General features: G+C 36.0%; 1 protein-coding gene across 1 annotated transcript; it reads left to right on the forward strand.

Moving 5' to 3' along the window:
• Positions 1–17636: 17636 nt before the first annotated feature.
• On the forward strand, positions 17637–22883 carry LOC110711127. Its single transcript, XM_021889505.1, has 2 exons — positions 17637–18561; positions 21994–22883. Exon 1 carries the CDS (start codon positions 17722–17724, stop codon positions 18529–18531), a length of 810 nt encoding a protein of 269 aa, XP_021745197.1. The 5' UTR covers positions 17637–17721; the 3' UTR covers positions 18532–18561; positions 21994–22883.
• Positions 22884–23215: the final 332 nt, after the last annotated feature.

A 23215-nucleotide genomic window follows, 5' to 3' on the forward strand; every position in this document is an offset into this window, starting at 1 on the left:
CAGGCCTAGGCCTGATTATCTTGGAAACGGAATGGGGCACCTTGATCCCATCCTGAAAATAAACATGGCAATCAGGCGGCATTGAAGCCAAACGGAAATATAAAACAAAAAAGAGAAAAGCAAGATACCTTCTTGGTCGCCTGAGCAGCAAGTTTTTTCTCCGCATTGGCCTTGCGGATTTCAGCGGCTGACTTGGCGGGTGTCTTATCAGCAGGCAGCATTGCTAATCCATGCACTGCACAAAAGAACCCATCCGGTCAGAGAAACAAATAAAACAAGGAACGAGATATTACAAAATAAAATAGGGGCAATCTCTAATGTGACCTACGTTTGTCAAACTAAGTGCTAAGCTTATAGACGGACATAAACGCCTCGTCTCGAAGAAACTCGTGCCTAGGTACCCAATTTCTGGGTACACTTATTAAGTCCCCATTGGAGAGGGTTGTGGTGGTCTGTTCAAAGAACTTAGACTCTATTATTCGCTTATAATCCTCATCCGGGATACGAGGCTTCTTACACTTGTGACCCAGAAGGGTCGGCTTCCGGTTGTATATCCTATACTCCCGGTTCTCTTCTTGAGTAGGGGCGGAGACAAAGTAGAACCTGTTCTTCCACTCGGACCACTTAGACGGTTTGTCTAAAGTCATCAGGTACTGGGGATAGGTGGTCAATGTGTACCAGGCTCTCCAACCGCCTGGACTTCTGCTCAGGTAATGCATGTGAGCGAAAGCCTCCCATCCAGGGTTGATTTCCTGCATCTCGCAGGCGGCAATGTAACCCAATATGTTAACCCATGAGTTGGGGGTTAACTGCCAAATGCCAAGGCCATATCCTCGAAGGATGGTCTTTATTGTGTTATGAAGGGGGAAGCGGAGACCATCCAGGATTTCCGCCTCATAGCAACCAAAATACCCGTCTGCATTGGGCTGCTCGTCTTCCCAAACAATAGTGCCCATCTCAGGTGGCACAATTATTTTCCATTTCTTCCCAAGCGGGCGAATTTTTATGAAGTCCTCCAAATTATTTGCCATGCTTGCCCTACCTTTGGCAGAAACGGCGATAAGGAACGGGTCGCCTTTGTTATTCCAATTAGGCCTCTCCTCCGCCTCGCTATCAACATCCGGTGTCAAGAGGCTGCTGCTGCTGCCGCTCTGCTCTCTACCGGATGAGGAGGCGGTCTCGTCGTCGCTGGCACCCTCTTCTTGGTGTTCCAGCTAAACTTTAGAAGGCGAGGCGGCATCTTTGTCGCCTCCCATTCCTATTCCTAAAATCCCATCACTGGAGTGCTTGGGGTGCCAGGCGGAGGATCCCTTGTCCCCTCCGTCTGACTGGGGTCAGGCGGCAGCTCGCCTGAGTCTGCCTCTCTGTACTCTGGATCGAAGGCAGTCTTTTTTGTGTGAGCCATTGCGTCCTGCACAGAGACAGAGACGGTCGGTTTCGGAGATGAACAAGGAGACTCCCCGTACTCAGAGGCGACACCCCCAGTCCTAGATTCAGCCGTACCAGGAGACCGGCTGACCTCTAAATTGTGGTGTGCCGTGTGTGTGATGGGTGAGGTCATTATTTTAAGGTATTTACAGCCAAAAGAATCAAAAATAAACTCCAAAAAAGACAACCAAGACGTTACCTTGAGATTGAATAGAAGTTTGGAGACGGTTGTTGACCAAAGATACCCCAAACGGTATCACTTTGAGCAAACTAAAAATTGGCAAAAGAAGGAAAATTAATTACCAATAAGATTGGTTAAAGATACCCCAGACGGTTTACACAGGCTGAGGGTCTATTGAATGCAACTCACCAATGAGATTGCTTGAAGATACCTCAGACGGTTTACACTGGCTGAGGTTCTATTGAATGCAACTCACTAATGAGATTGCTTGAAGATACCTCAGACGGTTTGCACCGACTGAGGGCCTATTGAATGCAACTCATCAATGAGATTTCTTGAAGATACCTCAGACGGTTTGCACCGACTGAGGGTCTATTGAATGCAACTCACCAATGAGATTGCGTGTTTGATGCCCCAGATGGTGTAAACCAGATGAGGGTCTATTGAGTGCAACTTCAATAAGTGTCAGAAGATAACTCAGACGGTCTACACCGGTTGAGATTTTCAATAGACGCAATTTATAAAAATTGCCTAAAAAGCTCAAGACGGCAAAAGCCGGTTGCAGCGTAATCAAACATCCAATCAAAAAGACCGATTGAGTCAGAAGGATACTTTAGTGAGACGGACTGCGTAACTCAAGCGGCATTCGGAAGAAAGGCTGTTTGCAAGAGTAAGCAGGTGGGGTCAGGAGCTCTCGCTTTTTCTCTCAAGAAATTTCTCTCAAAAATGACAGAGTATGGAATGAAAGGAGGGGGATCTCTATTTATAGGAGATCTCAGAAGGTGAACCGTCACCTCCTCTTTCCCCTTAGTTTGAAATTTGAAAAAAGAGGGGGAGGGAGGCGAATCGTCGCCTTCCTGCTTGGTTGGCACGTGTCACAGGTGCCACGTGGCATAGCCACGTCAGCACCCGTGAGGGGCAAATGTTTAGGGTAAAATATACCCTGGACACGTGGCCCTATAGGGGTCTGACACGTGTCATCACCTTATTGCACTATGGGCATCCAACCAATGGATGCCACGTGGCATTGTACCCCCAATGGGAGAGCAGACTCATCTACTATAAATAGAGGAATCTACCTCATTTATTGGTATTCATAAATACATCCACAAAACCCGAGCAATATTAATTGCGGAATCTCCCGGAATCCGAGAGAACCAATTTACCTTCCATACGTAATTTCATCCGGAATCATACTAACTTGACCTTCGGAGGCGGAACTCCACCCAACCGTAGTTTCGTGGTTTTGCAGGTACATAAGTCAGGCGTACATTCCCGGTGCTGTAACTCTCCCGTAGGACACCTCAAAAAACCCCGAAACAGAAGGCAAAATAAAAACTTTTACATTAATGAGGGTAAACATCACTACAAGAAAACAGCTTAATTCCGACGGACTTCCTCCGTCGGAAACAGGGGAAAATCCGTCGGAAAACGGTCTTCCGACGGAATTCCGTCGAATATTGTCTCTCGGAACAGCCCTTGTCGGAAATTCAACGTTTTCCGAGGGAAATTCCGTCGGAAGCCACTTTTCCGACGGAATACATTCTGTCGAAGTTGATTTTGACTTTAACCGAAATTCTGTCGGAGGTGAAGTGGATTCCGACGGAAATTTCAATAAAAAAAAACGCCACCTCCCAGCAGCCACCCACCCCTAACCACCCACCCTATCCTGTCCAAACCTCCACCACCCCACCCACCCACCCACCCACCCACCCCTGACCAAGTGACCAGACCCCCACCCTTCTCCACCATGTCGAGCCACCACCACCCACCCTGTCCTGTCCAACCTCCACCACCCCCCACCTAACCTGTCCAAACCTTCACCACCCCACCCACCCACCCCTGACCAGACCACCACCACCCCACCTAACCCACCCACCCAGAAAAACGAAAACAATAAAAAAAAACCAAATCGAAAAAAAAAACCGAAACAATTACAAAAACAAAAATCCGAAACACAAATTCCCACAAAAACAAGATCTAAACCAAGATTTAATAAAGTTACTAATCTGAATTTCAATAATAATTCGAAACAAAAACAACCCATAATAATTCGGAACAAAAAAAAACCAGAAATAATTCGAAACCAACAAATCCAGAAGTAGATCTTGCAAAAACTAGAAATTTCAAAACAAAAATTTCAAAAAAAAAAGACAAAAATAATTAAAATCACGAAACTTACCTTAAAATTTGAAATAAGTTCGAACTTCACCTCAAACTTGGTTAATAAGGCCAATTTCGACCAAGAAAACTGTAGATTTAGAGTTTTCTTGGTCGAAATTGACCTTAAAAACCTTTAAAAACCGTTTTTGGGCTGGTGGTAGTTGTGGTTGATGAGAGAAAAGAGAAAAGGAGGAGGAGAAGGAGAAGGAGAAGAAGAAGAGATCAGAGGAGGAAGGAGGAGAGAGAATAAGGGGAGAACGAAGAAGGAGGAAGGAGAAGAGGAAGAGAGGAAAGAGAAAGGGAAAAGCGGTAGAAGAGAGGAGAGAGAAAAGAGAAATGAAGGGGGGGTAGGGTTTCCGGGTTTTTTTTTAAAAAAATTAGATTATTATTCCGATGGAATGTTTGGGATTTCTGAGGGAATATTCCGGAAAATTCCGACGGATTTTAATTTCGCCGGAAAATTAAAATTCCGACGGAAAATTCCGTCGGAACTTTCCGGCGGGATTTTAATTCCGCCGGAAAAGTAATATTCCGATGGAAATCCCATGTATTCCAACGGGTTCAAATTCCGTAGGAAATCCGTCGGAAATATCCGACGGATTTATATTCCGTCGGGATTTCCGACGGACAAGATATTCCGTCGGAAGAAGTCCGTCGGAAATAAGCCTATTTCTTGTAGTGCATGTAAATGCATATTTTAAAGAATGTAATTGGCAGCACACTATTAATAAGAGTAATCTTATACTTTTTATAAGGTAGGGATATAGGTCCAACCATCACTGGTTAGTCCTTCTATAAAACGACATTGTTTTGTCCTGTTTTAAGACAAGCATTCAGTAACTACTTAATTACCTAACTAGTTTTTGGACCCGGGTGACGCCCTGGGTTATTACATGGAATTGATCAAGAATATACTTTGTAATTTATGACTCAATTTTCTTGTTATTAAATTTGTTGTTCATATAGTCATTTGCTACATATTAATATTTTGTGTTCAAAAGATTGCATAAAAAATCACTTAACTTGGTGGTAACATTAATATACGTTGTAATTTATGACTCAATTTTCTTGTAATTAAATTTGTTGTTCATATATAGTCATTTTCTACATATAAATATTTTGTATTCAAAATATTACATAAAAAGTCATGTAGCTTGGTGGTAAGACACAATGTTGAAGAATTAGAGGTTAGGTGTTTAAATCTTGTGGAGAACTTTTTTTTTTTTATTATTATTATAAGTGCATAATATGCAATGAAAAATAAATGGAATGGAGAGCCACGTGACGTAATGAGTAATTGAATGGATGACGTGGCGTAGTGAGGAGAGTATACGTGACACATAGATGTTCTTATAAACACCTTTTAATATATTAGTATAGATTTGAAAATGAACATTTACATATTTGGAAATGAAGTAACTATTACAAAATTTGATTTTTATGTAAAACATATATGACCAATAACATGCTCTATTACGAATTAAATTTAAACATTTTCTTATTGGCTTATTAATGTCAATTGTTTTATTTCTAAGCACTAGCTAATAAAATTTTCACATAGTATGGATTTTCATTTGATAGATTATATAAGTCGATTTCGGGCTTCAACCATAAGCTTAATTTTTTTGTTAAGTTGGTCCGTTAACATGGTATCAAGAGTTAGTGTGATACAAAAGTCACGGGTTCAAATCTCATCCAGCTTCCACTTTCAAGTGAAATATTTCGTGGAGGGTAAGAATTAAACCATCAGTTTAAACTTTTGGTTGAATTAGTCATATATTTTGACATTTGAATACTGCACACTTTTACACATGCATTGTATTTGTAACATTGTAATTGAATTGCCATATATTGATAAATTTTGTCATATTGTCAATTTGTCATTAGTGAAAATAGACATACTACTTATTATAAATGAGCATACATAGTTTATAATCAAAGCATACTAAATTGATAATATAAAAAAGGAACTTGTGAAAAATGAACATACAAGTTATTGAAAATAAACATGTACATAACTATATGAATATCATGACTTTTAACCTACGAACCTAATTTAAAATAAACATAATTTAACCTTCGTATTATGAACACAAATTAAAATTAAATCAAATAAATGTAGAAATAATGAGCATGGTACATTTCTATAAATATATATATATATAAAAAAAACATACATAATTTATGTAAGAGTGTGATAAATCAATTATATATGTGAAAAAAGGACTTTTGAAATTAAACATTTATTTAGAATAAACATCAAACCTTCAAAGTAGTTCAACACAAATCGATACAAACATTTGACAATCACGATATGAATACAAAAATTATCACCATTAAACAATACACAAAATATTGGGTGAGGCGGGGAGGCAAGGTTCCCCCAATATTTCGTGCGGCAACAATATTTCCTTCAGTGCTACAATGCTACTACTCTCTCCTTCACCTTCAATTCCTCACTTTCTCTCCTCTCTCCTTTAACGGTGGTTGCTTAGGCCATCTCACTGCACCACCCGCCACAACCATAACTTCTCTCTCCTCCTTCCATGGTTTTGTGGATTTTGCATATGATGGGCAAATTTTGATTAATCCCGATCACAATCATCCCAACGAACAATCACAGCAATCACAAGTTATTCCTCTCTTTCTCTCTCATCCTGTTTAATTTATGCCGATTTCTCTTCTATTCAGCTTTTCATCCTTAATACTTTACAATCTATTAAACCATGAATTTAGTTCTTGTTCTTATTCTTGTAATCGTTTTGTGAGTGGGTTCGATTCGTCCATTTCCCAACAAATTTCACTCATCTTCGTTTTTGTTCAAAAATCCTCTTTTACGGGTTTCAATTTACAGTAGCTTTTGTAAATTTTATGGATTGTTGGTGTTTTTGTGATTTAATTTAATGTTTTTCACCCTATTTTTTTTTTAATTTTTAGAATTGGTGGGTTATTTCTTAAGTGGTTCGATTGCATAAAATTATTAAATTTAGGGTCTAATATTTGTAATCTTATTAAATCGGCTATATGACATGGTTAATTGTATAGATGATATCATTTTATTGTTTGGATAATATGATTAATTGTTTGGATGATATCATCTATAGGCTGGATGATATCATTTGGATGTGATATCATGTATATTAGATTATTAGCCAATAAAATACAAATATCAAATATAGCCAACAAAAGGAACATATCAACCAATTAATGTCTGATATCCGCCAAATATTAGGAACATAATAGACATTAATAAAAATATATCAACCAACAAAAAGAATATACATGCCAGCAAAATATAGCCAACAAAAGGAGCATATCAGATAACAAATAAAACATATTAGCTAACAAAAGAATAAAATCAACAAACAAAAACAACATATAAGTCAACAAATTAAACATATCAACTAACAAAATGAAACATATAGGCCAACAAAATAAACATATTAGACAACAAAATAAAGATATTAGCCAATTAAAAAAACATATTAGTCAACTAATGTCTGATAACAGTCATAGCAGCCAACAAAAGGAATATATTAGACATTAAAAAAATACATCAACCAACAAAAAGAACATATTAACTAACATAAGAAACATATCATTAGTAAAAAAAACGTCTTTTATCTCCTTAATAATGCTCCGATTAATTAGAAAAACAGAGCATATTAAGCTTGAAAAGGAGGTTAAATCAAAATACATAATAAAAAGACTCCGGTTTAAAAAATAATCAGAGCATTAATGTTAAAGCGGAGTACGTTAATGTTAATACTCCGTTTTTTTTTAATTTCATTAAGGCGCCCAGAGAGGACATTGCTGCACTTGAGAAGTTCCTTACTTGTGAGAAGAACAAAATCACCGTCAATTCTGATAGCAATTTCTCCAAGAGGTTTCATTTTTCCTCTTTTAATTTTCACAGTGTTAAAGTTTTACCGATAGAAAGTTTTATAAAGGAGTAAGAGAAGATGGAGAAATTGATTATGTATATTGCTCCGGTAACATGGCTTATATAGCCAAGAGTCTTACATATAATGCCACACAAGTTCACAAGTCTTTGGACTTGTGTGAACATTGTGAAATCAAATCAAATAATTATAGGCATTCATATTTATCTTCTAATACTCCCCCTTGAATGCCCATACTTATTATACAGAAAGGTATTTGTTGCCTCATTAAAAACCTTGCTAGGTAAAACCCTTATGGGGTAAATACCATAGCTAGGGAAAAAGAGTACAACGATATAGTATTATATGCTTTGGTATACTGCCTCGTTAAAAACCTTGTCAGGAAAAACCCGATGGGATAAAAACCTGATCGAAGGGAAAAAGAGTGCAGTACATATAATACTCCCCCTGATCTCAGCATAGTTCACGAAGATGTCGCATTCCGATTTTGTGAACTAACTGTTCAAATTTCTTCGAAGGAAGTGATTTGGTGAAAAGGTCGGCAAGATTTTCACAAGACTGAATTTGCTGGATATTTATTTCCTCGTCCTTTTGCAGATCATGTGTGAAGAATAGTTTTGGGGCAATATGTTTCGTTTTATCTTCCTTAATATATCCTTCCGTTACTTGAGCGATACATGATGTATTGTCTTCAAAGATGATGGTTGGGTCTTCTGTTATTGCGTTCATTCCACACTCCTTTTGGATATTACCGATCATCGACCTCAGCCACACACATTCCCGTCCTGCTTCATAGAGGGCTATCAACTCTGCATGATTTGATGATGTCGCGGTCAATGTCTGCTTTGTTGATTTCCATGATATTGCAGTGCCGCCATAAGTGAATACATATCCATTTTGTGACTTGGCATTTTGAGGATCTGATAAGTATCCAGCGTCTGCATACCCAATGAGAGCAACATCTTGTTTTGGTTGGTAATATAAACCAAGGTCTTGTGTCCCTCGTAGGTACCGGAGTAAGTGTCGAACTCCCTTCCAATGCCTATATGTTGGTGCATTGCTGTGCCTGGCTAACAAATTCACAGAGAAAGCTATGTCGGGTCTAGTATTATTATCTAAGTACATTAAGGCTCCAATTGCACTTAAGTATGGTACTTCTGGACCCAGAATCTCTTCATTTTCTTCTCGGGGTCTGAATGGATCATTTTTCATATTCAAAGAACGAACAACCATTGGGAAGTTGGTTGGGGATGCTTTGTCCATGAAGAAACGTTTCAAAACTCTTTCTGTATAGTTTGATTGATAGACAAAAATGCCATGACTCAAGTGCTCAATTTGTAGTCCAAGGCAAAATTTAGTTTTCTCAAGGTCTTTCATCTCAAATTCTTTCATCAAGTATTTTGCAGTTTTCTCGAGTTCATTTGGGGTTCCGATGATATTTAAATCATCAACATAAACTGCAATGATAGCGAATCCTGATTGTGATCGCTTTATGAAAACACAGGGACTAACTTGGTTGTTTTTGAATCCTTCTCTCATAAGGTATTCACTCAGACGGTTGTACCACATCCTTCCAGATTGTTTCAATCCATAAAGTGACCTTTTTAGTTTTATGGAAAGCAGTTGTCTAGGCTTGTGGTTTTCTGGTAGTTTTAGTCCTTCGGGGACTTTCATGTAAATGTCCGTATCGAGTGACCCATACAAATACGCAGTCACTACATCCATTAATCGCATTTGCAGTCCTTTTGTGACTGTCAAACTTACCAGAAATCTTAATGTAGTTGCATCAACCACTGGAGAATATGTTTCTTCATAATCAATCCCTGGAATTTGAGAAAATCCTTGGGCTACAAGTCTTGCCTTGTATCTAACTATTTCATTTTTCTCATTACGTTTTCTTACAAATACCCATTTGTATCCAACGGGTTTTACACCTGCTGGTGTAAGGGTTATTTTCCCAAAAACTTCTCGTTTTTCAAGTGACTTTAACTCAGCCAGCATTGCCTCCTTCCACTTTGGCCAATCACTCCTACGTCGACATTCTTCTACAGTTCTTGGTTCAACATCATTTACATCAGACACGATGTCGATTGCGATGGAATTTGCAAATGTTTCATTAACGATAACATCTTTCCTATTCCACTGAGTCTTTGTAGAGACGTAATCCATTGAAATTTCATTGTTATCGATGTTTTGAACATCTTGTTCATTCCCCGTAGGGTTGTCTTCTTGTTCGTCCCCTTTTGGATTATCATCATTTTCTTTACTTTCATCCACATTTGGTTTTTCTTGACCTTCTGACGGGGGAACATCATTAGTCTCATTTTCTATTCCATCCAATCTTTTCAATTTTCTTGGCTTAGAATCTTTTGAACCAAGTGGTCTTCCACGCTTTCTGCGTACCTGACATTCATTTTCTATGGCCTTATTACCAGTTGGGATCTCAATACGTGCAGGGGCATTTTCTGCTGGTATATGTGATTTTGTCACCTTCTTTGTGTCTACAAATGCATCAGGCAATTGATTTGCAACACTTTGTAAATGAACAATTTTCTTAACTTCTTGTTCACACATATTTGTTCGTGGGTCTAACATCAACAGTTGTGTTGCATTCCAAATGAGTTCAATTTCTTTCTTATGTGGGTCTACTTTCTCTCCCCCTAAGGCTGGGAATATTGTTTCATTAAAGTGACAGTCCGCAAATCTAGCCGTAAATAAGTCACCAGTCAATGGTTCAAGGTATTTAATTATAGAGGGGGATTCAAACCCGACATAAATTCCCAGCCTTCTTTGTGGACCCATTTTTGTTCGTTGGGGTGGAGCAATGGGAACATATACAGCACAACCAAAGATTTTTAGATGTGAGATACTTGGTTCTCGACCACAAACAAGTTGTAGTGGTGATAATTTATGATAAGCTGTAGGTCTCAATCTAATTAGCGCTGCTGCATGTATTATAGCATGTCCCCAAGCAGATGATGACAATCTTGACCTCATTAATAATGGTCTTGCAATCAATTGTAATCTCTTAATTAGTGATTCACCTAGACCATTTTGTGTATGAACATGAGCTACTGGGTGTTCAACATCAATTCCAATTGACATACAATAATCATTAAATGTTTGGGATGTAAATTCCCCAGCATTGTCAAGTCTTATTTTCTTTATTGTATGATCTGGGAATTGTGCTCTTAATTTGATGATTTGGGCAAGTAATTTTTCTAAGGCAACATTTCTACTCGAAAGTAAACTAACATGTGACCATCGTGTAGAGGCATCAATTAAAACCATGAAATATCGAAATGGTCCACATGCTGGATTAATTGGCCCACATATGTCTCCCTGAATTCTTTCCAAAAATTTTGGAGATTCAGTAGCAATTTTGTTCATAGATGGCCTTATTATTAATTTGCCAAGTGAACATGCAGAGCATGTTAATTCATCTGATCGGGGAATTTTGACATTTCTTATTGAATGTCCAACTGAATGTGCTATTATTCTTTGCATCATCCCAGTTGCTGGATGTCCCAAACGATCATGCCATAAAATAATCAAATGTTTGTCATCTAACTTCTGGTTAGATACCATATTGATTTCCACGGGTCGTATGTTTATACGATATAACCCCGAAGAGTATGCTGGCAATTTCTCATATATATGTTTCTTGCCATGTTTTTCTGCCGTGAGGCATATATACTCTTTTTGATCTGTTGTCATTGTTTCTAGATGATAATCATTTTGGCGTACATCTTTAAAGCTTATGAGATTTCTTCGAGATTTACTCGAATATAAAGCATTATTGATTATTAATTTTGTTTCATTTGGAAGCATTATACAAGCCTTTCCAGATCCTTCAATTAATTTAGCTGACCCGGAAATGGTGTTTACATTTGCTTGAAACAACTTTAGTTGTGAAAAATATTTTCTATCTTTTAAGATAGTATGTGTTGTTCCACTATCCAAAAGGCATTGATATTCGGAACTAACTTCAGGTAGATCCATATCTTCATAAAATAAATTTGAGATTAGTTTAGAATAATATCATACAAACTTTTATTGATGATAGAGATTTAAAGTACATGACTAGAAATTTAAAATACAGGGAACTAAGAAAATACATTAAAACATAGCATATGTTACATTAGTAGATGAGAAACCTAAGTATTGTTGTTTTCTCCAAGAATGAAATCATTTCCAATTTCAGCATTATCCATGAAATAATCAGACACATCAAGGCTGGGACAAGGAGCATTTTCCTCATTAACATAATTTGCTTCTGCATTTTTCTCTTTGCCTTTTACAGAAGCCTGGTAAAGGTCTACCAAATGTTTGGCCGTTCAACAAGTACGTCCCCAATGTCCTGTCATGCCACATCTGTAACATGTGTCTTTTCCTTTCGAAGGAGTTTGTTTGTGGCTTCCAAATGACTGTCCCTTCTGTTTTTCAAAATTTTTGAAATTACTGTTTCTTTGAAAATTATTTCTACCACGACCACGGCCGCGTCCGCGATAATTTCCACGGCCTCTTCCACGGCCATTGTAATTTCCACGTCCACCTCTTCTTGTAGCATTTGACTCGGGTGGATAGGAATTTGTTGCATTTGCCTCATGATGAGTGGCCAAAGACCCCGTTGGTCACAGGTTATGATTTTTCAACAAAAGTTCACTATTTTGTTCCGCAACAAGCAATACACTCATTAATTCATTGAACTTTTTAAAACCTCTTTCACGATACTGTTCTTGCAACAGTATGTTACTTGCATGAAAGGTAGTGAGTGTTTTTTCAATCATCTGTTCATCCGAAACTGGATGATCACAGTATCTCAATATAGACACTATCTCATGTATGGTTGAATTATAATCAATTATAGATTTGAAATCCTGGAACCGTAAATTTGTCCAATCAAATATGCCTTAGGAAGGAGCACCCTTTTGTGGTGTCCAAATCTTTCATTAAGGCAATCCCATAATTCTTTGGGATCTTCAACCATCATGTACTCAGTTTTAAGGCCTTCATGTAAATGATGCCTTAACAACACTAAGGCTTTTGCCTTATCTTGTTCAGTAACAGGTTTTGCAACAGTCATTGCAGAAGTGGTAGTATTAGTTGTTTGACCAGAGGGACTTTTATTTTCTTTAACAGTGTGCTCCAAACCTTGAGCTTTCAAATTCATCATTGCATCCACTTTCCATTCCAGAAATTTCTTTCCAGATAAATCTAAGATGCTGAACTGTCTTTTCATAAGGTCTCCCATTTTAGCTACAACAAATTTTGTGATAATTAGTTTATAATAACAAATTATATGTACAACTCACATGTTTAGTTCTTCCATATTTATAATTAAGTTAATAAGACACGTGATAATTAAATTTAATAATAATAAACCATAAATAATATAGTCTTTTCTCCCCCTTGGTTTATTATTGTGAGTAATTATATGATTAGACAAAAATTAATCATGTTAGTTGCAAAAAAAAAAACAGCAAAACGACAACAATGACAGTAGTAACAATAATTATAATGATAACGGTAATATTATACAATGATGATTAATAAAAACAAACAACATAATAAAACAAAAACAAGCTTTTAATATACTAAAACGACAAAATAAGTGAGTTTTACTTATACATAATGACAAAAATTAATATTGCTACTAATAGAACTACAAGTGCCGTAATTAGAAGGAAATATTGTTTTATCTTCCTTAAATCTTCTTCAAAAGTGAAGTTGTGGGTGTTTTGGTTGCCGTCGTCGAGGAACATATCGGAGAAGAAGGGGGTGAAAATTTTTTTTTTTAGGTGATTTTTGGATAAAAAGTGGGAAGAGATAAAGGATTTGTGGTGAAATTGGGAGAAAAATCCGTCTTTTATAGAGGTAGGTTTATCCGTTACTGTTCTGTACAACTGTAAAAATATCATATAATAGTCTAACGTACTGGCATAAAATTATGGTCCATATATATATATATTTATAATTGTAAAAGGTTATCACACTGGGAATGCAAGCCATAGTGGTCCGAGAGCCCTAATATCTATAAAAGATCATGGGTTCGAAAACGGAAAGAAACACAAAAAGTATGTAAAAGTAAGAAAAATAATAAGTATAAAAGGCTGCATCTTTTTATTAATCTAGTTAATAATAATATGTATGCAAAGCTACTACTTAGCAATTATAATAACTAAGATAAAAATTTACGTAAAATGAGTATGTAATATCAACATGGATCAAACAAAGAAACATCAACATGAATAAACAAAAGATGATAGTAGTAAATTCACAAGTAAGAGAACTTTCACCGTTGTTTTTTTTTTTTTTTTTGAGGTATATATAGTAAATGTTTGAGTTTCTGTTATAGAGGATCCCAAATATGGGCAACTATAGAGCATACTCCTCGAAACATTTAGAAGTAGATAATATTATTTGTTATAAATTTTTTAGAAGTAGGTATAAATATACCTGACTGAAAACTGGTGCTGATAACGTGTTAAAGTTTTACCGATAGAAAGTTTTATAAAGGAGTAAGAGAAGATGGAGAAATTGATTATGTATATTGCTCCGGTAACATGGCTTATATAGCCAAGAGTCTTACATATAATGCCACACAAGTTCACAAGTCTTTGGACTTGTGTGAACATTGTGAAATCAAATCAAATAATTATAGGCATTTATATTTATCTTTTAACACACAATACTATTTTTATTTATATAATTTTGATATAATTTTTTTTGGAAAATGTTGGGGTTTGTGATTTTTTTTATGAGGGAGCCCTAGGATCTCACAGTGAATTTGTTTCTCACACGACATTTTTGTAAATAAACCAACAACTTTATTTAATTGTGGAGCCCACAATAATGAAAAATTTATTGATTTATTTACGAAAATGCCAGAAACAAATTTCGTTTCTCACCGCGAGAAACAGGGAATTTCCCTTTTTTTTTTTTTATTGTTAAACATGTTAAGGATACTCTTTGATATTCTTCACCTTTCAGAAATTCATGTTTGTGATGCAATCTATCTTTATGTGTCTATGTTATTGTGATTTTCTACCCTGTTTCTTTGCTTAATGTATCTAAATAGTTGCTGGTTAAACTGAATATAAGTGATGCGGATAAGAGTTTAGAGAACTTTTCTACTGCTTGATTATTCTAGTTTTTACTTGATTTTATTTCAGAATTTATGCAATTGGTATGTTCGGAATTTTTGTATCAACTTCTTATTAAGATTGCTGAATGTATGCTGCATTTAAATCTTATCAATATTGCTGAATGTATATGCTGCATTTTAAACTTATTAAGATTGATGAATGTATGCTGCATTTTAATCTTATCATATATGCTGCATTTTAATTTTATTAAGATTGTTGAATATATGCAGCGAGCCTGATAGTTTAAATTACAACGAGCCTGATCATTTAACTTAGGTTCATGTCATCAGTTACCATTTTGAACTTCTTCCTTACCTTGCATTCAGTGTGTAATTGATGTTGGCGTGTTACTATTTTTGCTTTCTTTCTAGTTAAGCGGTTTGAAATGGTGTTTAAGTATTGAGATAAATGATCTTGAAAGACGGTTGATGTATTTCTTGAGCAATTTTTTTTTTTTTTTTAATTCTTATGTCGATCACCTTCTCTGTTGTATTACCTTGAACTTCTTGTTGACCCCATGTTCTTGGTATTTTATAAATAACATTGCCTGGTGTTGCTGTTTTCACCTTCTTTCAGGCCAGGTGTTTAAGTATTGAGATAAGTGAACTTGAAAGATGCTTGATGTATTTCCTGTGAGCAAGATCTTCAACGTAGAGCAAGATGACCTGATTCCCATGCTTCTAAGAAGCCACTGCTCAATCTTTCTCCCTCTGACTTTCTGATTAGAATTTGAAATTTTGACTACACAGTTTTCAATAATAAATTTTGATTTTTTGAATGATTTGATTATGTAGGGAGCTCAAGAAGATGAAGAGATTCGGAAAGATCTTTGATTAAGTAGAGCCAGGTTTTTTCTCCCGCTCTATCTCTTATCCCTCTATATTTGCTTAATTTCAATTGTTGTCCATTACACAATAATTATTTTGTGATTTTGTAAAGTTGGGAGGTTGAATTTGATTGTTGCAAATACTGTAGTTTCTTAGCATCTTTGGACTTGATTGGTAGATTCGGTCTGTTGCTCTTCAAAAGAAGGATGTTGAAGCTAATTGGAAAGCTCTATAAATCTGAATAACTAGTGAAGATATAAGTAAACCCCAGATGTCTGATTCCATTTTTGCATATGGTTGAAGGAACAGAAGAAGATAAACTTATTTGGGGAACCACAAGTTCAATCTAGACTTGGGAAATGACGATGTTCAGTGTTACTTGGCCTATGGAGTTGCATCAACTAGACCAAGAATTTATGGATCCAAACCTTAAAAAGGTAAGACCAAATTGTTATCATTGTCTTCTTGATATGTTGTTGGTATATTATTTGTATTTCTAAGTTTATTGTTTTTAGGTAGTGCTGTAGTGATTGTGCCTAGTGAGGTTTTATATGCTCCGTTCAAATTTTGAACCAGAGCCTTAAGTCAATTTATGCTCCGGCTTTGAACCGAAGCATTTTCAACCTGTACTATGCTCCACCCACTAGTGATGCGATTCATAACTGGAGCATATATGGCTATTTTGACCGGAGCATTTGATGTTTTTTCTAGTAGTGTATATATCAACCAACATAAGAAACATATTAACCAACAAATGAAACATATTATCCAACAAAAGGATGAAATTAGCAAACAAAAATAACATACAAGCCAACAAAATGAACATATTAAGCAATAAGAGGAATATATCAACCAACAAAAGAAACATATAAGCAAACAAAATAAGGAGTAATATGATAAATCTTGTATTCATTGGTTAAATGATATCATATTTCAGTTTTATGATATCATCATTTATAGGCTAGATGATATCATCTATTGTGTCTATAGTACCATCCATTGCCTAGATGATATCATCTATAAGCTGGGTTCTTGTTTTTGAGGCTTGACTCACAAAACTCTTAATGAGACAAGCCTTACGCAATAGCTTCTCTAAACAATATTAATTAACATGAAAAATAAAAACATGACATATATAAACGAATAAAATGCTTATCCTAAATGACACATACATACTTTATGACAACAACATATGAACATACTATTATCTACATTGATAATTTGAAAAAATTACTTCTGAAAAGGAATTTTATGTAACTAAAACATTATTTATTTATTTTATATTTTTATGACATACCATAACCTCTTTCCAAAATTAACCCTAGCAAATTGAAGCTAGTTTTTGCTAAACTAAAATTACATCCAACATGATTAATAATTTATAATATTATTAAAGCTTATAGGGACAACATGCTAACGTTATATGTCACTATTACTTATGATTTGGTGGCACATGTGCGTCATGTGTCACCCCATGTGTTATTTCCCTTCTTTCACCACATTGAATTGTAGAAATGTTTAGTCACTTTGAAAAACTCTTCATTGACGTAACTTTAATTTTCTATAATTTACTTGAAATACACTTCATATGCATAACCTCCGTATTTAAATTTGACATATCTTATACTTCCCCCGTTAACTATTACTCGTAATAAAGGGGTATTATTTGTCAGAGATAAAATATTCCTTTGGTGCAAGTAATAGTTAATGGAAGAAGTATATTTTAATGAAAGGTACATGGTAATATAAATTATTGTATTTTTCATTCACTTATTAATATTGTTCAACATTAACCCTTTTTTATTTTAGTTTTGATCAAACTTATAAATTTATGATGTGTCGTGGCATGGCCCGCGGGTCAATAACTAGTTGCAATTAGATCAAAAAAAAAAAAAGGAAATTGAAAAATCAACGCTCACGTGACTTGCACACGTCTTCTTACACGCTTGTCCCGCACACTTTTCACCCTTTGAAAAAATCGGGGAAAAAAAAAAACAAAAAAAATAAAAAACAATGCTTGCTCCAATTACTTACCGACTGAAACGAATCAGATCCAAAAAAACCAACCAAACATGACCAGATTACTGGAACTTTCTCGTAGGGTTCTTCCCAACTCCGCCGCGCTTCTCCACCGGACCTCCAATCTTCCCTCCAACCATGGATTTGCACTTGGGTCAATCAACTCAAAACCCTCGCAAAACCCTAAAAATGGCGAACAAATTCAACCCTTTTCTTCATCACCCCAAATTTCTGGTTCAAACCACAGTGTTTACATGAATCAATTATTCCCCAAATCGAATTCAAGCTTCAAATTAAGCAGCGGAAATTCGTTACAGGCTGATGTTCTTCGATTAAGCGAAGATGTATTCTTGGTTGATTCAGGAATCGGAACTCCAAGAGTTTGTCTACAAGACGAGTTAATTGGGGTGAAGAACAAGAACAAAATCAGGTTTGAAAATCGGGTTGGATTTTTGGATTTGGCTACAAGTGAAACGCTAATTAACAAGCAGATGTTGGAGAGGTTTTTCATTGATTTGGTAGCTGGTGATTCGACGGCAAAAGAGCGGGCTACTGCGAGGTTTAACGATTTGGTTGGTGGATCAGCGGATGTGAATGCAGTTGCTGCGGGTGAACCATTGCTTGTTCTGCCAAGGCGGTACCGGCAGAAGCGAGCTTGGATGGAATTAAGCAAGAAATGGCGGTCGAATTCGCAGGTGAAAGGGTTTATTGTTGGGAAAATGAGAGGTGGTTATTCTGTTGCTATTGCTGGGTTTGTTGCATTTCTTCCATTTCGTCATCCGAATCATCTGAGAAGGTTAACTAGTGATCGTTTTACAATTGAGAGTATTAATCTCAAATCCGGGAATATTGTGGTTTTGTAATTCTACCATCAACAAGAACAGCAATCAAGAGTATTTTTCTCTTCCTCCTGTCTTGCTTAAATTAGATTTTGTTTTGAACATTTATATTTTTGGTGAATAATTTGATGATAGTTTCGGAATTCAATGGCTTTTTTTTTTTGTGTTCTTGTGGTTGTGAAGCAATTTTTGTTGGTACTCTACATTAAATGAAATTGGGTTTTTGAGTACCCTTTACAAGAGTTATGACTATCCCTCGTTGGAGAAGTGATGAGCTGTTCTCGGTGATTTTTTAATAGCATTGTTGCATTTTGTGTTGATAACTCGCGTAGACAGGGTAATGTTAGAATTATGGATAGTGTCAAATCTCGGTAGCTCCTCATGTGATTCACTTGACTTGATTCAGCAAGTTAGGGGAAAACAAAAAAAAAAAGCCTTTGAGGGAGATGCTCATTATTCACAAATTTTGAAGCATATTAAGCATTGTTTTTGTTAATTAGTATTCGGTTATTCACAGGATATTAAGCATGTATGTAACTTGTTTGCGCTATCGCAAACTTAAAATAATACCTTCCTAGCATTTAGCTGTAATGCTTAACTAGAGTAAAAACTCATGCGTTAACCTATGTCTTGGTCTTGATTTGTGGTTTCTGAGATTGAGCTAGATCTTATGAAAGCCTGCTGACTTATTAGTTTTAGTTGTCAATATAATCTGTCAATGAATGGGAATGTTAATAGCATTGATAAACAGAGAAGGTAATATTATGGGGAGAAGTTTGTCTGCAGCAATGCTAGGTTGCTAGAGGGATTGATACTGAGTTAAATAATGAATCTGCTGTAGGGGCTGTAGCTGAAGCTCCCTCATCGATTATCAATAACAGCAAGTACTAGTGGGACTTTAGAATGTTCCAACTTTGTGAGGGTTAGAGGTACTGCTAGCCTTGTGTGTCCTGATATAGTTAATGAACGGAATAAATTCGTTCTTTTGGGATTTAGGACTTCAGGGAACAATAACCGATGACAAAGAGCTGATGTGTGAAAGGGATTTTAAGCTCTGTTTGGCAATTGGCTCTAGGCTCTAGCACGTCATTTCCTTAATTTGCCTTAAAATGGATGAAAACTTTTCATGTGATCTTGAAGCAATTCGTTATATGGTTTTGGGGATTTATATCCATGTCCACAAGGTCAAATGGAATAAAATTGCCAGTTTTGAACAATGATTGAACTTAAAATCACCTCGTCATGGCAACACAAGTATGGTAAAAGAGTGGGGAAAATCTGTATTGAAGGACAAATCTTGGTTGTTGTGATCTTTCCCTATCTGCTAATTGGGCCATTGGGGAAGGGTAAGTGTTCTTGAGCTAACTAAACTGTCTAGGAAGAATGGCTTTGGTTAGGTAGGGAATCTTCATTGAAGTGATGTTAGCTAAGGCCTTTTATCAAGCCAGTCTTAAAGCAGGAAGTGTTATGCCTCGATGGTATTTCCCGGTATATTATTGTTTAAATCTCGAAGAATTCAATTTAGTGTCTTTGCAAGATTATCTAATCATGGGAGATGTAACACATCTTAATCTAGCATAATTGTTCATGATTTTCGTCATGTGTACAAAGAAGCAAATTGAGCTATATAGACTGGTTAGCTTGTTTATTCCATTCTGTTTTTGGAGTCTACTGAGTATAATGGGTTGAGTCTGATTTATCCTTGTACTTAGAGAGTAGAGGGCTTAGTGGCTTACTAAACTCAAATTTTCTTGGAGCCATCTCATCTTTCTTGCTTTCTGAGTTCCTGGATTGTATATTGGTGCTTCTTAATCTGCTTAGAAAACATTTTCCTCTCTCATGAGTCATGAATCAAGCTAGCAAAAACAATTTAATAATTATATGGGTGCTAGCTGTTGGGTAATCAATCTTGTGCTAATGTGCTGATCACAGAATTTGTAGTGCTATATCTCGGTGTTCTTACTCTTGACTTCAATTTGATAGAGAGGGGTATTAAACAAAAAGAGAGATCAAGGAGGGGAGGGGAGGGGAGGGGAGGTTTGCTTTATTTCCGAATCTTACATAAATTGACAATACTCTTTCATTCCTTGATGTTGTGCTTATTGGTTGCAGGACATTATACACATCTAAATAACTCATTTGTGGTATCAACTCAACTAGTTTATACACACATGCATCTAGGTTAATGCACCTTTTAGTACATGAGAAAGGGTGGCATTGGCGACATAGATAAACGAAAGGTTGAAATTAACATGGAGTGGACTTGGTCCAGCATAAATAATTAGTTTAGGGATTTTTTTCATGTATCTACAACTCTTAAAAAGAGAGAAGTTCACGGTTAGACCTGTTATGAACAGTAGCGAATTTCAATTTCCAATTTTGAACAGTGTCAATTTTGAACAGTACATTTTGAACAGTAGCGATTTTAACAGCACAACATTTGCTACAGTAGCAATTTGAACAGCATAACATAGACAATTCACGGTTAGACCTGTTATGAACAGTAACGAATTTCAATTTCCAATTTTGAACAGTGTCAATTTTGACCGGTAAATTTTGAACAGTAACGATTTTAACAGCACAGCATTTGCTACAGGAGCAATCTGAACAGCACAACATTTGCTTCAGCATTTGTTTTTCGGATTTGTACTTTCCTATTGTATTTGGCCTCTTTCCGAAACATTCTCATTATATATATAGGTGGCTTTTTTTGGCTTTCCCTTAGGTTATTTCATTTACTATTTCTCTCTCTTCCGATTTTGTTTTTCCGTTTTTCTATTCTCTCATTTTATATATAATTGTCTTCTCTTTTTATAATTTAGATTTAGTTTTTCAAATTTGTGTTTTCGTTCTTCTATTATGTTTCCTTTTGGAGTTATATACAGGTTTGTGTTGTGGTTTTTTTGTTTCTTGGTATTGCATTTTGGATTTCATTGTTGTGTATATTTGTAAGTGTTTGTTCGATTTTTCTTGGACCGGAGGTTTCGGTGATTTTTTGTTACTTCTATTCAGTTGGACTTAATTTGTTTGTCTATTTTTATTGTTCATGGCCTTTGCGTTTGCATTGTTTTGGTTTGTTTGGTATTGGGGTTTATTACCTTTTTTTTTTTGTCTTTGTGTTTCCTGTTTCTATTTATTTGTTTACTTTGTTTGGCATATAATTTTTTTTTTTGGTTTGTGTTGTGATTTAAATCGCTTACCATTCAGATTGATGTGTTGTGTTGATTTATATTTGTGTTATGGTCTTTTATTTTGTACCATTCAGATTGGTGTGTTGTGTTGTGTTGATTTATATTTGTGTTTTGGTCTTTTATTTTGTTTTTTCGTACCAAAGAATCGATTATCATTTTAGATTGATGTATTGTGTTGTGTTTCTCTGTGTTTGTTTACTTTGTTTGGTAAATACTATTTTTTTGGTTTGTGTTGTGATTTGAATCGACTATCACTTAGATTGGTGTTGTGTGTTGTGTTGATTTATATTTCTAGAAGAAGAAAGCAAAAGGTTTAGCTAAATCTGGGGAGACGAGGATCGAGAGATGGCCAAGAAGAAGAGAGAAAAAGGGAGGACAAGAGAAATAGAATAAAAGTTCGGCCGAGTAATAGAGGAAAGGTCTTTCGGCCGAAGAAAGGAGGAACAGGACAATATTGGCAATTGATTTTGCTAAAGCAATTGTTGTTTTGTTCACAGTGCTACTGTTCAAAATTGGTACTGTTCAAAATTGGAAATTGTAGAATACTTTATTATTCATAATTTGCAATTGATTTCGGGAGATGGCTAAGAAGAAGAGAGGGAAAGGAAGGATAGAAGAAATAGGAATAAAAGTTCGACTGGCTGCCGAAGGAAGGAAGATGAGGACAATGGAAAGGGGAAAAGCACAATACTCTACTGTTTATAATTGGCAATTGAACTGTTCAATACTGTTAATAATGAGTCTATCGGTGAACTCCTCTCTTTTTCAGATTTAAGAGAGAAGTTCACCGGTACTCTTATTATGAACAGCAGCGAAATCAATTGTTGATTATGAACAGCAGTAATTTCAATAGTATAACATTTGCTTCATCATTTGTTATTCGGATTTGTCCTTCTCTTTTATATTTGGCCTTTTACCGAAATGTTGTATATAGAAGCAAAAAGAAGAAAAGTTCGGCTGGGTGCCGAAGCAATTAGTACATAAGGACAAAGGAAAGGGGAAAAGCATAATATTTTAATGTTCATAATTGACAATTGATTTCGCTGCTGTTCACAATGAGAGTGGCGGTGAACTTCTCTCTTAACTCTTACAAAGTAGGGAGTTCACCGGTAGACTCATTGAATAGTGCCAGTTTGGAGCGACAGCAGTTTAAACAGTATAACATTTGTTTCGGCATTTGTTTTACGGGTTTTTCCTGTTCTTACACTGGCCTTTTTGCCGAAACATTCTCCTTCTATATATAGGCGGCTTTTTTTTGTTTTTCCTTGGGTTCTTTTCGTTTACCGTTTCTCTCTCTTCCGATTTTGTTTTTCCTTTCATCTGTTTCCTCGTTCTATATGTAAGTGTTTCGGGGTTTTCTGATGTCCTGCGGGAGAGTTACAATTCCGAGACTGGAACCGGACGCCTGTACCTGCAAAACAACGGAGACTCCTGGTGGTGGGAGCTCCGCCTCCAACGGTCAAGTTAGTACTTGATTAAGGAGTAATTAATGCGGAAATTAAAGTGATTAGGTCTCT

This window comes from Chenopodium quinoa, unplaced genomic scaffold (genome assembly GCF_001683475.1).
Source record: "Chenopodium quinoa cultivar QQ74 unplaced genomic scaffold, ASM168347v1, whole genome shotgun sequence".
Lineage (NCBI taxonomy): Eukaryota > Viridiplantae > Streptophyta > Magnoliopsida > Caryophyllales > Amaranthaceae > Chenopodium > Chenopodium quinoa.

Coding starts and splice junctions, on each gene's coding strand:
- LOC110711127 (XM_021889505.1), top strand. CDS start 17,722: ATGACCAGATTACTGGAACTTTCTCGTAGGGTTCTTCCCAACTCCGCC.